At 44.1% G+C, this 12,813-nt stretch overlaps 1 protein-coding gene across 1 annotated transcript; it reads right to left on the bottom strand.

Moving 5' to 3' along the window:
* Nucleotides 1-226: 226 nt before the first annotated feature.
* On the bottom strand, nucleotides 227-1,437 carry LOC144702465 (uncharacterized). Its single transcript, XM_078574524.1, has 2 exons — nucleotides 566-1,437; nucleotides 227-402 (listed from the first exon to the last, which is right to left on the bottom strand). The coding sequence occupies exon 1, from the start codon at nucleotides 1,281-1,283 to the stop codon at nucleotides 651-653; it is 633 nt and encodes a 210-aa protein (XP_078430650.1). The 5' UTR covers nucleotides 1,284-1,437; the 3' UTR covers nucleotides 227-402; nucleotides 566-650.
* Between the last annotated feature and the right edge of the window lie 11,376 nt (nucleotides 1,438-12,813).

Below are 12,813 nucleotides of genomic sequence, written 5' to 3'. Positions count from 1 at the left end.
GAGATTGTGTAGCCTACAAGTTTTAAATAACTCGAATCTCCAAATCATGTCTGAGTGAAAGATTCATTTTAATCCAAGCCTTGGAGGCTACCCACGGCCCTCATTTCAGCTTTTTTATTTATTGATGAAAGATGATAACGGATTACCCATGGAGATGGTTGAAACAGGTTCTCAGAGGCAGTACTTTATTGTGCAGTAGAACCTAAAAAGCTAAAGAACGTATAAAGCCGTAGAACTCTTAAAATCGCTATAGCCCTTTGAGATTCCTACAGACCGATCTAAAATCGCATGGGAAAAAGAAACAAATAACAATGAATATCAGAGACGACGGGAATATCTAAAGCGAAAACCTTGTATACTACTTTCCGCTGCTGCTCCTCTTCCTCTCCACTCTTCCAAAATCTGCTAGTTTTCATATTCGATCAAGTCTAGGCCGATCTTTCAATGGGTGTTTAACAAAAATAAAAAATTGCATAAAAATTACGTTCATATTTCCTGTACAATTTAAAGGATCATGTTAAGCACAAACTAGAGTTCTTACTAGAAAATCTAGAAATGCACGAACCTCATCAATTATAGGCCGCCATCAGGATCTTCTTATCTACAAGAGACAAGCGTGAGAGAAAGAGAGAGGGAGAGAGATGGACGGACTAGATGAACAGGTCCTTGGTCCGGCGTCGCTCTCTGTCGATGTCCTGAAGGGGGCTGCGCCCGAATGCACGAAGAAGAAGACCCAGAAGCCCGCCGGGAGGAGGATTTCTCGCCCTCGATCTCCGCCCATATACAGACGACATGTGCTCCTCCAGCAACTCCAAGGCGGCCTTCAAGGACAGAGGCCGGTGTCTCGAACCCCACTCGACAAGAAAAACTCCAACTTTTTCCTCCAGGCCTCCTCCGCGCCAGATCACCTCGACTTCGTCCGCGGCGAGGTCAAAGTGTTGGCAGAAGGCTTGGAAAAGCATCTGTCTGGCCTTGCTCCTGGCGCTCTCCCTCGCCAGGCGCCACTCTGGCGGGGGGCGCACTTCGACGAGAAGCCGCTTCTGGGATCGCGCCAGCAGCTCCTCCATGCCCGCGTTCGTGTCTTCCACTCCTTCGTCTCTTTTGAGACCGCCGCCGCTGCCGCCGCCGCCGCCCCAGCTGGAGCTGACCCTTGTCGGGGAGGAACGTTTACGGATGGCGGAGGCGGTTCGACCCGCTGCCGCCAGGAAGGCGGCCCCCGCGGGGTCGGACGCGCCGACGCGCGGGCCGACGGCACCGAGTACGGGAAGATGAGAAAGGGCCATGCATAGACGTGCTGATTGCTCGCCGAGTCGCCGTAGCCTGTCGAACTCCGGGTGCTGCTGTTATCATTTACGCAGTGTTTCAGACTCAGAGATAAGGCGGCAGCCGCGTCCCCCGCCCGCTGAATCTTCTGCGGGTTTCCCCGGCTGCTGTTGAAACTTGGAAGAACGGGATTTCCGGGGGAAAAGTCGGCTTCTCCTGCGGTAAAACGCCAGAGTAACAGCATTTCCAAACTAGGTTCTAAATCTAAATCTGTACATTTGTTCATGAGGACCTATAGTTAAAACCGGAGACATATCCTTATCGATCATTGATTTAATGTCGTCGTATATTCATTTGGTGTTCTAGCTCCCCTGGTAATTCTCCATCTTTGATTTAGGTATTGAAAATATTTAGGACACCAACCTTGATCTTTAATCTTAGAGCCTTTGAGTCTTGAGTCTTCCATTTTTGGATTTGGAAATTGAAGTCATCGGTTATCGGTTCACATATTTCAAAGATAAAAGATGACGAGATGTTGACACGTTTCATCCGAAAGTTTACCCAAGGATAATGTTTGCCTCAAAAGGATGGATCGGTAATAATATTTTACTGTTTATTGTATCATTTGTATTCCCCGGAGGAATATTTGGTAAATAATAAGCTGTCTTAATTTATTTTTTTTTAAAAGTCAGATCATGGTGATTGGTAGCATGCACGTGTTCATCCATCGTTTGTACGATTGACAATGTATTCTACCAATTTTTATACACCGCATGCATCAGTCCTTGCTCTGATTGGACATGACGAATCCTTATCACTTTGGAGATATGATGTAGGACAACGAATGAAAGGGCGGCTGAGGGGGTGGATACGACAACGACGGATGTGGGGTGCTGGAGGGGTTTGAATGGGGAGGCTAAAACAGACCACGAAAATCCACACGGACGAATTCGGAGTTTAAAATCGATGAAATACTGGTGGTGCAGCTCCGATCCTCGTCGAGGACGGGAGTACTGTCTTCACCTACCGCGACGATGCCGAAGCACCAAAATCAATACCCAAATTCACGTCACGATAGAAACACTCGAAGAGGATTTTAGGAAAATCTAAATCAAAACAAATCTGACGGCGGTGGAGACTTTCGAGGAATACTGGATGGAGAACACTTCGACACCAAAGAGTTCAAGCGTACCTCGGCACCGTAGTGCGTGAAGAGGATGCGGGAAATTCTGCTCGTGACGAGGCTGGGCGAATCCGGGCGTTGAGAGGCCCGCTGGACGATGGGATCTGGACGTTTTGGGTGTTGAACGGCCCTGGTGGTGAGTGAGACGGGCGAGTGCAGACACGTAGAGGGGGGGCAGGAGGCCTTGCCGGGCGGCTTGGCGGCCTTAGGGTGACTCTAGGCGAGCAGCCAGGGGTGGCTCCTCAAGCGGCCTTGGGCTGGAGGCCTGGGGTGGCCTGGGGCAGCCTTGGCAACCTTGGTTGGGGCGGCCTGGGTGGCACTTGGATGGCCCCAAGCGGGCAGCCTGAGGGCGGCCCTTGGGTGACCTTGGCAGGGGCTGCCTGGGCAGCCCTTGGGCGGTCCTGGCAGGGCTGCCTGGGGCGGTCTTTTGGGCGGGCCTGGGTGGAGAGCCTGGGCGGCCTGGGGATGGCCTTGGGCGACCCTTGATGGGGCGGCTTGGGTGGCCCTTGGGCGGCCCCAAGCGGGCAGCATGAGGGCGGCCTTGGGCGGCCCTGGCAGGGGCTGCCTGGGCGACCCTTGGACGGCCTTGGGAGGTCCTGGCAGGGGCTGCATGGGGCGGTCCTTTGGGTGGCCCTGGGCCGAGAGCATGGGCGGCCTAGGGACGACCTTGGGCGGCCCTTGATGGGGTGGCCTTGAGCGGCCTTGGGCGGCCCTGCGTGGGCGGCCTGGGGTGGCCCTGGGCGGCCCTTGATGGGGCGGCCTGGGGCGTCCTTGGTGGCCCAAGGTGGGCGGCCTGAATGGCAACCTAGGACTGCCGAGAACGAGGGACAAGAAGGGGAGAGAAAGAGAGAGAAGAGGGAAGGGAAGGAGGGGGAGGAATGGAGAGGAGGAGAAGGACGGCGACCGACGACGCGTGGGGGTGGCGGCGGCAGCGGCAGAGGCGGAGGAGGTATGGTTGAGGAAGGGATAGGGAGGCTTGGGCAGTCTTCCAAGAAGAGTTAAACAAAAACTCGATTCTTGAATTATGACTCCCTAACTGTTTCTTGAAACAATGGCTTATATATATAGGCCTTGGAGGAAAGAGAAAATACAACTTAAAGACGAGAAATTAAAGACGAGATGTGTTTCATGTCACGCCAAGGGGCAGTTGTTGATCTGACATTGGCGACGTGTCATGATGCGCGAAGGAGCGTGCATGCGTGGAGACGTTGACTTCGGTTGACGGCAGCGGTGCGTCTGGTGTCGATGCGATGGCATCCACGCCACCAAGATAAAATACCACGTCTAAATATTCTCAATCTCTCCCTTCATTCTAGTAGTTGCCTCAGCACTTTATCTAACTGACTGAAATATCTTAAGTTTCAATATTGATTTCATTTAGAGAGGATTTCCTTATGAGATCATGAGCAATCTTGATCTGAAGGAATTGAAGCCAGCTCATGAAGAGATCTGAAGCAAATGCCTATTACATCTGTAACCCATGTGATTTGACCTTCTAACTATTTATATATCAAATGAAATGACTGTACTTTATCCCTTAAAACTTTTAAAATAAACTACCGAAATGTCAAATCTCGCGTCTAATTTCATCATGTGAATATGAAATATTAATTAAATTTTTAAATAATTCGGATGAAAAGCAAGATGAATTGCATGTTATGGAAACAGTTGTTTGTGGAAATATTTCCATAAATTTATTATACAAATTATTTCTAACATGGAAGTTACTCTTTCAAACTGTAAGAAGATGTAACAAAAACAATTACTGGAAATTTCCCATAAACGATTCATCATATCATTTGTGAGTAACAAGAAAAATGAATGTAAATTGGTCCATTTATGTTGTGAAAAATAGAGGCCGGTGTTACTTTTCCTATTTGAGAAATAATGTTTGTGGAAAGGATACCCATGTGGACGGGTCAAAAATCTTCATCTAGATTTTGCATGTAAGCATAGTCCACTTTCAATCCTCAGCCTCTTTTGTCTACAAAGCGATTGAATTTTTCTTCTTGAATTTCCCTAATATGATACATCAACCAAAAAATGCACAAGCTTCACTTTTATCTTTTTTTATTTATATTTTACATCTTCCAAAGTTGTAATCACAAGAACTGACCATGGTAAAATATAGATTATTACAGTTCTAAGTTCTTAAATTTCTCTTATCTCCTTCAGATGTGATTCATTGGGATGCTTCTAAAGCCGAGGGCATGGACATACAGTAAAGAGTATGTCTGATTGCTCTGTTGACATTTACATTCGTCAACACTTTGACCAATTTGTTTGGACCTAGCATAGTGGTTGGACTAAGTAGACAGCCCTTGGCCTAGAAATCTTCTACTTTGAACTTATAAAGAGTTACTAGGGCATTTGTCATGGAAGATCAGATTTTCATCCTTCTTATACATAATTTAAATTCACAGCAGTAGTTGAGCTCTCACATAAGAAACATCTCAAATTATTTTCTGCATAATATGCAAGTAATTGTTTCCACAACTTGAGATTTTAGATCCAAAGAAAATATTATCAACGTACATAGGATCTAAAATTAGAGTATTTTCATGATCTTTTTATAAATATATCAGTGAGTTTCACAACCCATTTTATTATTTCAGGATATTTGAATTCAGATGGTTAATTTACATGCAACACTTCACAAATTCATTTAGCAAGGGACTCTTGCACCCATTTAGAAGCCCTTGAAATTATTTGAGTAGAAATTCTCAATAAAATCCTGAAAATTTTGAGTCATCCTTCTCAAGTATACATCTCATCATAATGAACTTATTTAGTCTAAACATATCCCTATGCTACTAGTCACACCTTGTTTTGACTTTCTCCCTTTTCATTTAGCTTATTTTTAAACACCTTTTTATTAACCATTTTCCTCTTGTGTTTAGGTCGTGGCACTAGCTCCCGGACCTTATTCTTTTTCATTGAGTCAGCAAATTTTTCATGATGTTTACCCAATCTCGATCCTTTAGCACATCGCCCCCTTTCATAGGTTTAACATCATGATGTGAAGACTAGAGTGACAATCTCCCTAAAATTTAAGTTCCAACTCATTTAACAGAGATATTGAGAATGTTTTATTTTGGGTGAGTCGAAGCTAATCTACTTTTTCCTTTAATCTTGTGTAATCCATCTTCATTGTTAGTCTCCTCTAACTCCAAGATGATTTATCTTATTTTTCTTCTCATTTTATACTTGATCATTGATCCATTTATCATTTTCACCCTCCATGAATTCCAAAATTTTCACATGAATGACTTATTTTGTATGCCTTTTATACACTTTAAACAGGTTTTCAACTTCTGAAAATAAAAAATGATGAGCTTTTGTAACTATAAGAATAAAATTTCCTTTAGTCATGTGTATTTAAGTTTAGGGTATAACACTTGCAACCAAATGGCCAAAATATTTGTAGGTGATGGCGCGGCACCGTCTGACACTGCAGGGCCGTCACTCAAGGAGTCCGCATCGTCATCGAGCCTGCCACCGATGCGCGTCCAGCGGACGCAACAAGCCAAAGTGACGACGCACACACCCGGCTTCAAATACTCGGCCTGACGACGCGCCACCTTCGACTCGTTTACCTTCTGCGCATCTATATTTCATTTCTCACATCTATTATTCATTTTCCGCGTCTGCATTGTAGTGCGGGGAAGTTCCCGTATGAGGATACCTTCCCCTCCCGCTAGTGGGCCCTAGCCCTTTAGCCATTTCCCTCTTTTTTTTATTTTCTTTGTTTATTTGTTTCAAGGGGCCCATACACCTATTCCCTATAAGAGGAAGGGGTGGGCACCCTCCTATGACACTCTTGGATTTTCATATTGAAAGTTAACGTGAGAAGTTGAAGAGTCACCTTCGTGAGGAGAGGAAGAAGAAGAAAGAAGAAGAAAAAAGAAGAAGAAGAAGGAAGAAGAAGAAGAAGAAGGGAGAAGGAATAAAGAGGAGAAGAGACGGACGCGCCATCGCCGCCATTCTCGCCACCGTCGCCGCAGCCCTGCTCTTCCACTGCTCGACCGGCCTCACCCGCAGATCGGCCTCGTCGCCGCCGCCCTTTTCGCTGCCGCCGCTGTTCTGTTCCGCCGCCGCTGTCCTGTTCCGCCGCCGCTGTCCTATTTTGCCGCCGCTGTTCTGTTCCACCACCGTCGATTGGTCTCCCTGTTACCCGACTGGCATCGTAGGCCTTTCCCGCGATTGCCCGGCCGCCTGACGCGACGCCACTCACCACCGCCGTGCCGACGCCCACATGCTTTTCCAGCGGATGCCATTGCTGCCGCGCCAAGCTCTCATGCGGCGCATTGCACCGCGTTGTGCACCTCCCTCGCCGTGCTGCCCGTCGCTTCCTGGCACCCGCCCTGTGGTCCGCGCCCAGTGCCGTCGGTGCCGCGCCCACACTTAGCGCCACAATGATCGCCCGTGGACTGCGCCCAGCGCCGCACCCATTCATAGCGCCTGCACCCGATTCCAGCCCTGTGACGCGCCCGCATCCTTGCGTCGTGCGCGTGCTGCACCTGTGCCGCCGCAGCCGCACCGCGTGCCTCGCTGCCCTGCACCACGCTCTGCGCGCCGCGCCTGCCCGCGCTCCGCATTGTGCCCTGCGCCGCATCCGACCTTCATCCTGCGCTCGGCGTGCTGCTCACCCGACTGCTCGCCCACCCCACGCCTCGCCACGCTCGCGCCATCCAGACGCCCGCGCCCTCGACGTTGCTGATCCCACCGGCTCCTGTGATACGAAATAGCTGTCGCCGGACGCGATGAAGGTACCCTTCTTCACTGCTCTTGTGTCTCTTACCTTTTTCAGTATACTTTCGTATTGCCTCCTCCGCGCTCAGGTTAGACGTAGGTGAGAGTGAGACAGGTTGAGAAAATGACGACGGCTTCTTTGAGAATCTCACCTGGCTGGTACGAGTTGAGCGAGCCCGACGAGTGTGAGCATCTAAGCAGGATATCCCCGTTCAGCGACATAGTCGTCCTCGACCCTCTTGAGCGAGGTTCGGGTGGTCTGGTTGACCATACCCTAGGCGACCCCGTCAGATCTATGGAATGACACCACCTCACATCAGCACTCGTACGTACTACACTTAGGATTTTCTGCATTCCCGTCATTATTTATACCTGTCCATCCGCATTATCGGACGACACGTGCCGTCGTCGTCTGATTGAGGTCCTTCTTCAATACTGAGCCGCTACCCTCGGTGTCGACCGGACGACGTCTTGATGACGTTCGGCATCAGTAGGGTTTCTTTCTATTATTCAATTTATATCGAGTCATTTCTATGAAAGGTAGAATGGACATACTGTTATGAATGTCACAGTTGTGTCCAATACTTCATTCCACATTTCTTTATTCACCTCATAATAATTTTTCATTATCCTAAACTTCTCCAATAATGGTATATATTTCATTACACCTACTCCATTGGCTAAGAAATTCCCATTCCTAATATTATTAGTGGAATCCCATTATCATGATTGAAATAAATGAATAACTTATTTTGGCCAAGAAGCTAATCACACATTCCATATCTCATTCCATGTTCATTAATAGAATATATTCATTATACTGCTTGTGTGATGCTTATAATGAAGTCCATGAATACATTACGATCATATTATAATACGGAGATCACTAGCCTTTAAGCATGTGGTCTAAATATTCATATATGAAAGCTCCTTAAGAAGGATATCAAAGTATCCAGATAGAATATCACTATCTAGTGTCACTCATATGATGAGTATGGCCAGTCCAGTAGTCATTAGTGCAAAGACAACAAGGATAGACTATGGGTGCATTTTAATGGAAAGAGTTCAATGAATTTATCTATACAAGTCCCTAAATGGTATCATACAGAACTCCCAATACGGTTGATTCACATCATAGTTGCATAAGTGGTCCTTAGGCCTGAGACACTAAAGACGTCTTGTAGACGTAAAATTGTACTTTAACTAGGACCTAAGAGTCTCTAATTATGGATTCTAGATTGTCTTAGTTTGGGTGCAGCAAGAAGTTCATGAAGACAATTGAGTGGTCAAAATAGAACAATTTTCTTGTGGTGTAAGAGGAGACATTCAAGGAAGAGAATGAAATGAAGTCCTTGGCCAAAGAAGTGAAATATCATAGTTGGTTTCTCTAATGATTTTTAAACACATCAGTACTGACTTAGATGAATGACTGGGGTTTAACAATTGACTATACATTATGCCATCTTAGGAGTGTCAAGTGGATGAGGACTATTCGTAGATGGTAACTGATGATGGACATGTTTGATGAGTGAGTCAATACACACTTGTTTCTATATTCTACATCACGAGGTGTAGCTTGTCACCCTTCAGGCTAGAGACTCCAACGATCAATTAAGTTAAATCAATACGTCTTTTTGATTAATATATGACCATATATTTAATCAATTTAAAAGACCAATAAAGGTAATTGGCTCATTGGAGTCGTTAACTAGAGTGATACATGAATCTAAAGGGGCACATGTAGATGGTCTTTTGGTCATCAAAAAATGTACTTGGTTTAAGTGGATTTTATGAAAAATAATTACTTCGTACAAATAGGGGAAAGCCAGAAGTTCATCTAGGAAAGAATTGTTATGCGCTCTTTCTCTTCTTCTCCCTTCTTCCTTTATCTGCTCTCCATTCTCAATGTGATCTGGATGATGTAATGGTGATGATGGAGAGTAAATAGAGTTTGTCAAGGCAAAGGAAGAGATTCGACGTGCCACATACCTCATGGATACAACCAAAGGCAGCACATATGAGCAGCTTGACACGACTCCTTCGAGAATCCAAGAAATCATGGTTGTGATTTGTATCCAGGTGATTTGATTCATTGATTTAATGTTGTTGTTTTTGTTATTTTATTCGTCTTCCACCGTGAATCGTTCCAAGTTTTCATCCAAATCAATCTCAAGAGCCAAGGACTCCATATATTATCATGTTATTTTTAATAGTATTTTTTTATTTTGAGCTCTTATTTTTATTGAAATCACCATCAATTCATGTCAGTGGAGAATGATTTATTGCATTATTAGTATGAATTTATTATTTCTCTTATTTTATGATATTTTAATATATTTTTTTGATATTAATTTCAAGAATAAATTAATTTCAAAGTGGGTAAATATTTATATGGATTTATTTAAATATTTTAAGGGGTTTATACTATATTTTTAAAATTATATTATGATTTTTATGGGTTTTTTGGTATTTGTAAAAAAAATTTATGACGTTAAATTCATCAAAAAATAATATAAGAAAAATCACAATATAATTTAAAATATTTAAATATTTCAGAAAGTTTATAATTTTCCACTCATAGAATTTCGTGCCACACTGGCAAACCACAACACAACTCAAAGGAGATAGAAAATCAGATGGCTCTTATTACTCAGAACTCAAATGATGATGTCTAATGATCTAGAATGAGCTTCAATTTGAAACTTTTAAGGGTAGTTCCATCTTTCTGTCCTCTATCCATCTAACACATTAGATCTATAAATAGAACCTTCATCATTCTAAAACAGGGAACCCTCGGATTTTGTTAATCACTTAAAATTTTGTTTGGTTCAGATCTTACACTCCAAAAGTAAAGGGTTGACAGAGTATCATTCAGATCAAAACTTGTTAAGAAAAATCACGTCCTGGCACATTGGGCATGTGACAGTGAGGCAAGTGTGATATTTATTTTTTACTATTTACATCTTTGTCCATTTTCCAAGGTTATCATTGCAGATAAATTACCTATTCATCATGCATGCCACCTCCAAATCTTCATTCATCATCATGTATTCACCTTTGTTTCTGTTGTGCTAGTGATGATAAAATCATTATCACTCACCCTGCTCCGTCGCTCATCAACACATCTATCATCGTCTCCATCATAACCAGCATACTATCACTTTCATCTGCTCCGCTCACATCCATCTTTTTCATCATCATTTGGTGCTGCTAAAGTGTTGGCAAAGTTATATTAAATATAACCAATTAATATCTTCAATTATATATTTCTATAAAAACATTTATAAGTTTATTACATAAACTTTTAATAAATTAGGTTAATTGGGATAAATATTTTATCACCATTTTTAAATTATTTTAAATAAATATTCACTAGTTTTTTATTATATTACATTTAATTCCTGAAATAAATTTAAGAAATCCAATAGAAACAAAAATTAAAGCTAAAATTCACTTATTCAATACTTGTGGATTCGATCCTCACCATTCGCTCGTATGGAAAATTATAAATATTTTTGCGTAAACTATAAGCCTTAAAGGACATATTTAATCGTAATTTCTGGTTCATCACATGTCAAAATGCATTAGATATGTGTCATGATATTAGACTTAAGAACCCAAAAATATGTGTAAGGCATAATATACTATCTTATGACACGAGACAGTCTAAAAAAATTGCACACATGTTATGAGTTTAAAACATCCAATAACCAATATGCAATATTAGCTTAAAAAACTGGGTATAGAAACAAGAAAATCATCTCAACGAATCATTAACAGATACTATAACAATAATTTGTCATTATATGATTGATGTAATACGATTCCAGCGGGATTGACGACTCATATTACGTCACAGTAAAGATAATGAGTTCAGTTCGTAAGCTTATTTAGATGAAATGAATGTCGATAGAAAACCGTGGATGAGCAATATCGGATGTCGACGACTAGTATGAATGATCAAAGACTTCCAATGATGAAGATATTGGTCAATCTCAGACTCCAAATGACCCTTAAGTCCAACTACGACGACAACGGTGGGAGGGCCGTGTGACGGCCTAGAGCTGTTCCAAGTCTAGGATCAGCGAGAAGTCCTCTACCATAAGGAATCCTATCTCTCTCGATGAGTGGCTATCCAATTCCCAAGTAACGCTTCATCCCAGGAAGAGGAATCGATAGGAAACGATGGCACTGCAACAGGTAATAATACTGCAACAGGTACCGGTGTGTCAATAGTCCTTGGCAGCATAACCCAACATGGAGATCAGGACGATGACGGGCCTCGAAGACGGTGCGTCGGGGTGTGGGAAGACAGTGATCCCATACGTAACGTCAAACAGCGGAGGGGGTGACGTGCCACAAGGGTGCGAGGGCGCGCGCAGCTGGGACGTATGGGCAAGCGTGGGTCGGGCGCGCACGGCTCGGGTGCGCGGGTGCGCGGCTGGGGCGTGAGGCAAAACGTCGGTGACGGCAGCAATGACGGCGGCGAAAGTGGCGACGACCGAGACGGCGGAGGAGTAGGAGGTGAAGGCGGCGGAGGTGACGGTGTGGCAGGGCGCCGGCGGTGATGACAGTGCAAGAACTCGGTTTCTTGGATCGTAACTGCCCAAGAATCCAAAGCCAGGAGCCGCAGATGCTTGAATCTTGGGGTTCTTGAGGGGCAACGACTGACTCCCTGGGTGAAGACGACGATGGCAGCGGTGGATGTCAACAAACTCTTGGAGTGATCTCGACGAGGGGTCGTAGGCATTGGTAGCCTCCAAGAACAGGAATCTTGATTCTTTTGGAAGTATCCCAGAGTGATCTCGACGGGCAGAAGATAACGTCTCACGGAGTAGTCTCGACGTGAGGACGTGTGGCAGTAACCCACGTAGTGATCTCGATGTGAGGACGGGAACATGCACGTTCCCTCTACTCTCTAAATCCTATCTATCGCTATCTCTCTAAACACTGGGGTAGGAAAGGAACACAGCTTTTCAATTCAATATCAGCTTTTTTTTCACTTGGGCATGCTATCCCCTTATATAGTGAGGATAGGTGCCAAGTGACGTCGTTTAGAGGGGGAACCGTCGTGAGACGTGGTTCGCCCTCTATTCAACGGTTACAAGAAAGATGAAAACAACTTGGACGAGGCCTAAAACACCGGCCCAGTCCATAAGGTCTATGAACGAAAATACAATCAAACAAGACAAAATAAAGTGCGACAATGGGAAGATACTTACACGGAGTATTTGAACCCCGGATGGCGAGCGTCAGCGCGAGCAGCCCGGTGTGGTTGGACTCGTCCTGTCCCGACATCAACTGGATGGTCCCCCATCATGTATCCATTATCAACTAATTTGTCATTATATGTGATACTGATTATAGTTTTTTGATGCCATTTGAAAATTGTATGAAACCCTTGCCATAATCTTGTGAATCAAAAGGTTGGTCCCTAACAAAGGTAGCTTCATAGTTGTTAAAGATTTATCAATAATACTATCTCAAGCTCACTGATATCCCAAAAAATTAATTATAGAGGTGGGTCGAGGTCTAATCCATAAAGATAGGGATATTCACACGACAATGTAATACACTCAGAAATAATTCACGAAATCAAATGACAAAATGCAATC

The sequence above is a fragment of the Wolffia australiana genome, chromosome 4, assembly GCF_029677425.1.
Source record: "Wolffia australiana isolate 7733 chromosome 4, ASM2967742v1".
Taxonomy (NCBI): domain Eukaryota; kingdom Viridiplantae; phylum Streptophyta; class Magnoliopsida; order Alismatales; family Araceae; genus Wolffia; species Wolffia australiana.
The sequence above is the reverse complement of the archived record's forward strand: the minus strand, read 5'-3'. Positions and strand labels throughout refer to the sequence as shown.